The sequence below is a fragment of the Morone saxatilis genome, unplaced genomic scaffold (assembly GCF_004916995.1).
Source record: "Morone saxatilis isolate NCDOM2014 unplaced genomic scaffold, NCSU_SB_2.0 Contig6, whole genome shotgun sequence".
Lineage (NCBI taxonomy): Eukaryota > Metazoa > Chordata > Actinopteri > Moronidae > Morone > Morone saxatilis.
The window spans coordinates 13,846,788-13,851,778 of NW_023340206.1; the positions used below are offsets into that span (position 1 = coordinate 13,846,788).

The 4,991-nt window shown below is 41.1% G+C and overlaps 2 protein-coding genes across 3 annotated transcripts in view; one reads left to right on the forward strand and one right to left on the reverse strand.

The window, feature by feature from the left end:
- ebpl (EBP like) overlaps nt 1–1,565 on the forward strand; it is a 2,723-nt gene extending 1,158 nt beyond the window's left edge. The window contains exon 4 of the mRNA XM_035677963.1: nt 1,104–1,565. Coding sequence (XP_035533856.1) covers nt 1,104–1,350 — 247 coding nt within the window. The 3' untranslated portion in view covers nt 1,351–1,565. The remainder of the gene's footprint in view (nt 1–1,103) is intronic.
- Nucleotides 1,566–1,978: 413 nt separating this feature from the next.
- Nucleotides 1,979–4,985, reverse strand: arl11 (ADP-ribosylation factor-like 11). Of its 2 annotated transcripts, none has more exons than XM_035677960.1 (6): nt 4,702–4,985; nt 4,252–4,440; nt 3,514–3,579; nt 3,325–3,440; nt 2,749–2,926; nt 1,979–2,213 (listed from the first exon to the last, which is right to left on the reverse strand). In XM_035677960.1, the coding sequence occupies exons 2-6, from the start codon at nt 4,405–4,407 to the stop codon at nt 2,085–2,087; spliced, it is 645 nt and encodes a 214-aa protein (XP_035533853.1). In that variant the 5' UTR covers nt 4,408–4,440; nt 4,702–4,985; the 3' UTR covers nt 1,979–2,084. The 2 variants fall into 2 exon arrangements, with proteins under 2 accessions (XP_035533853.1, XP_035533852.1); XM_035677959.1 differs by having other exon boundaries at nt 4,658–4,985.
- Between the last annotated feature and the right edge of the window lie 6 nt (nt 4,986–4,991).

Below are 4,991 nucleotides of genomic sequence, written 5' to 3' on the forward strand. Positions count from 1 at the left end.
TGTCCCATTAAGTTAATGTTACTAACTTCACTTCTTTCCCCCGAGTTCTTGTTGCTTTCTTGTCTCACAGGTTCTCATGGATCCTTGGTGGATGCCTCCCTGCCATGGTCCTGCTGACTACCATTGCTAAAAACACTGAATATTATTGTTGTTATTATTTATTATTATAATTAGATTATTATTGCTACATTACTGTTGTCGCTGCTCATTGTCCCCATCGTTTGCTGCTGTCATCGTCATCGGTCACTACTATTAATGTAGTTTTGTACTGTTGTTGCTGGTACATCTCTCTGTCTCTTCTGTCCCCCCAACCTGGTCAAAGGCAGATGACCACCCACTAGAGCGAAGGTCTGTCCTAGGTTTCTGCCGTTAAAAGGCAGTTTTCCTTTGCCCCCGTCTCCAATCTTGCTCATGGTGGTACTGTGGTGGTCTTCTGTAAATGTTAAAAGGAGTTCGGTCTAGGACCTGCTCTATTGAAAAGTGTCCTGAGATAATTCTTGGCACTATACAATAAAAATTGAATTGAAATGAATTGAATTGAGATTACTGTACTTGAGCACTGTAATATTGTATATTGTAGTATTACTTAGTACTGTGCATGTAGTATTAGTACTGTGTAGTTATTGTAGTATTGTAGTACCTGATACTGACGTATTATAAGTACTGTAGTATTGTAGTATTGCAGTATTCAGTACTGTGTAGTAATGTAGTACTGTAGATTTGTAGTATTGCAGTACTTATACTGTGTGAAGTAAGTAGTACTGTAGTATTGTAGTATTGCAGTTACTTAGTACTTTGTAGTAATGTAGTACTGTAGTATTGTAGTATTGCAGTACTTTAGTACTGTGTAGTACTGTAGTATTGTAGTACTGTAGTACTGTAGTACTGTAGTATTGTAGTACTGTAGTACTGTAGTATTGTAGTATTGTAGTACTGTAGTACTGTAGTAATGTAGTATTGTAGTACTGTAGTACTGAGTACTGCGTACTGTAGTATTCTAGTACTGTAGTACTGTAGTATTGTAGTATTGTAGTACTTAGTACTGTGTAGTATTGTAGTATTGTAGTACTGTAATGAGCACTGTATTTCCTGTGTACTTACAGACACTTCCTGCAGGTTGCTCTGAGCGTGTGCGAGCTGTACGGTGGCTGGATGACCTTCTGTCCTGATTGGCTGGTCGGCAGTCCTCACTTGAACACATCCAGCTGGCTTTACCTGTGGGTCTACCTGGTCTTCTTTAACGGGGTCTGGGTCCTGGTCCCGGTCCTGCTACTGGTCCAGTCCTGGTTCTCCCTGAGGAGGCTGCACAAGTTCATTCCAGACGAACATGCAAACAGGAAGAAGATATAGAGACGATCAACTGATCAACTGACCACCAATCAATCAACACTATTGATCAGTGACTGCTGGCAGAAACTAAACACAAACTGTGATTGATCATCAATCGACTGCATTGATCTCTGATATATAAAACAGTTACAGGACTCAAAGTTTCAAAGTTCAGATGGGAAATTTTCTCACTTTCAGCTTGAAAACCAGAATAAATCATACACTGTTTCTGTTTACTGGTTGACTGGTTCTATTCACTGGTTTACTGGTTCTGTTTACTGGTTGACTGATTCCATTTACTGGTTTACTGGTTGACTGGTTCTGTTTACTGGTTCTGTTTACTGGTTGACTGGTTCTGTTGACTGGTTTACTGGTTGACTGGTTTGGATAATGTTAGATAACATTAGCTCTCTTGCTAACCTGGACAAGCTAGCTAGGTAAAGTAGCAAAATCTTTAGCCATATGTGGCTAACCTAAGCTTGGTTGCTTGGTTACATTATTGCTAGCAAAATACTAATGGGGTATCTTGTATTGATCATAGTGGTTATACATTTAAATCAATCAACAACCTCTGTGGCTGCAGTTCCGCTGACATCCACTAGAGGCTCCAGCAGTGAGTCTCCATATTAAACTCAATAACCAGGCTTCATTCAGCTTCATTAATCATCTTTATTTATTTATTATTACATATTTATTCAGCATAAATAATAAATGTTTTAGTTCTAATCCTGCTCTTTCTCCTCCTCATCCTTCTCTCAGCTCTTCTTGATCAGTTTGTTGACAGACATGAAGGCCTGTTGGAGGCCGAGTCCCTTCAGAGCACTGCAAGCCTGAACCTCCCACAACCGGTCAGTGTAACTGGGCAGATCCAACTGGTTGGAGATCTGAGGTAGGAGGAGGAGGGAGGAGGGAGAGAGATGATGAGAAGAAGAGGAGTAAACAGCTAAATCTAGTGGTAGTTCAACTGTAAACGTTGTTCCCTAACGAGGAAGCGTCTTCTTTTCTTTCTTGTGACCTTTTGGTTGGTATTAGTACTTTTACTGACCTGAATACTTCCTCCACCCTTCCCCTTTAAGAGAGGTGAATTATAGGTAATTTGATAATCTTGTTAATAGTGCTGCAGGCTCACTGCATACAACATTAGATTCTATAAAGGAAATTATTAAAACATAGGAGACAAAAGTGTCCTGAGATAACTTCTGTTATGAATTGGCGCTATACAAATAAAATTGAAATGAATTGAATTGAATGTGCTGTTAACTAGTTCCAGCGTTAGCTTCCACAGTTTGCTGTAGTAACGTACCATATACACAAACACAGGAACTATTAAGCTCAGCTACACACTGTGTGTAGTTCATGTTAGTGGGACATTACAGCGCTGGCTGTGGTTATCTCATGGTTTTCGGTGTGTGTTCATACCTCTCGTATGGTCATGGAGTTCGGCAGGTCCTTCTTGTTGGCCAGAACCATCAGAGGAATTCCTCGTAACTTCTCCTCAGTCAGGACCTTCTTTAGGGCCTTCTGGGCCTCTGGAATCCGGGTTGGGTTGCTGCTGTCCACCACGAACACCAGAGCCTTACAGTCGTCAATATAGTACCTGAAGAGGAAGATCGAGCTGTATCATTAAACAGTTTATAAACAAGGGACGTCCTGACCGATCTGCAGATACCGATTCCCGGTCCTATCTGAAGCTCTGCATTACATTTTATTTTGTTACATAATAAAAGTAAATAATAACAAACCCTCCGTAATGTTTGTTTGGTGTCGGAGGGAATAAAAATAGATTGAATCAATAAATCAGATAATTAATAATAGCTGATACCAATCAGTTAACAGAATGCCTCGATCGGCACTGATACCGACTGCAGACTGCAATGACGACAATGGTGGTGAAGACAACAACTCCCATGATCCCACGCTGCTTCACGACCTCATCACACCTGTAGTTGTTTGGATGTGAAAGAAAGTACACACAGATTTCTGTTTGTTACTTACCTCCAGTTGGGTCTCATGCTCTTCTGTCCGCCGACGTCCCACACAGTCAGAGACGTCTTCTTATCCAAGTCCAGAGTTCCCACGTTGAATCCGATGGTCGGTGACGTTTCCATAACCTACGAGTTTGCAGACAAACACTGTTGATTCTGTCCCATCCTGTTTATATCTACTTGTCCACAGTGGCCTCACCTGTCCTGTCAGCAGTCTGGCCAACAGAGTCGACTTTCCAGCCGAGTCCAAACCCATCAGGATCACCTGAGCGCACAAACACCCGTTAAAGTTCAAAAGCGTTGGTTATTATTAAGACTGACTCCTCAACATCACAAAAACATCTCAACATACATTAGAACTGATTCTGGTTCTGTTTTCTGGCTCCATTCATGTGACCACAGCCTAAAGGTTCCTGATAACCAGCATTATTCCCAGGATATTAAATATATATAAAGTATTTCCTCCCTGAGAACCAGAACCACAGTCGGGTTTATTACCCTTAGAGAAACATTTTACTTCCTGTCTGTAATATGAGCTTTATTCTGAAACATTTCCTTTACTTCCTGTCTGTAACATGAACTTTATTCTGAAACATTCTTATATCGTACTAATCAGCCAATCAGCTGCTGAGATATTGTCCATAAAGCTGATTATTAATGCTAATGATGCTGTTAGCATCAGTCAGTGTAACAGCTGGAGACCCAGAACAGTTCTCACACTAAACTCTGGTTCTGGTTCTGGTTCTGGTTGCTGACTGAATCCTGAAGGAAGACATTAATGAAAGAATAAAACCATAATAAACGCAGTACAAGTACTCTACAATGATACTGAAGGGACTAATTGATTAACTGTTGGGTATTACATCTTATAAACTCAGTAATTGTTCTATAATACTGATCAGTATTGATCAGTATTGATTAGTATTGATTGAGTTACCTGAGGAGAAGTGGAGCTGCGAGCTTGACCCATATCCTGTAATGGACTGTCTTCTTCTGCCACTGACTGAGACTCACCTGGATAACGTCTCCCAGGTGTGTTCAGGTGGGTCCAATCAGAGCGGGTCATGTGACAGTGAGACGGGTCTGACTGCATTCCTGTGCCGGAGGCAGGTCGAGTGTCTGCAGGCTGATTTAAAACCCAGAGAAGAACAAACATAAACAACATTATAAGTTCATAAATAAACAAGTTATTGTAAACAAATATAACTAATGGCAACCCCTAAAGGAGGTTTAATTTATTATTACTTTTAATCATTTTATTCTTTTATCAAATTAATGATTGTAATCCTCTCTGAAACTTTATTCTGAAACATTTTGTATCTTCTTCCTGTCTGTAATATGACCTTTATTCTGAAACATTTCCTCTTCTTCCTGTCTGTAATATGACCTTTATTCTGAAACATTTTGTATCTTCTTCCTCCTCCAAGTGATCGGTAAGGAGGAGGAGGAGGAGGAGCGTCCTGTGAGGAGGAGGAGCAGTTAGTCTCCGGGTATAAAGCTGTCTCCTCCGACCTCCTTCCTCCTTCTTCTTCTTCCTCCCCGCCGGTTCTTCTTCGTCGTTATGGGCTTCGGTGACCTGAAATCTGCCTCCGGCCTCAAAGTGCTCAATGACTTCCTGTCGGAGCGCAGCTACATAGAGGGGTCAGTATATATCCGGGGTCCGGGTCTACGGGGTCC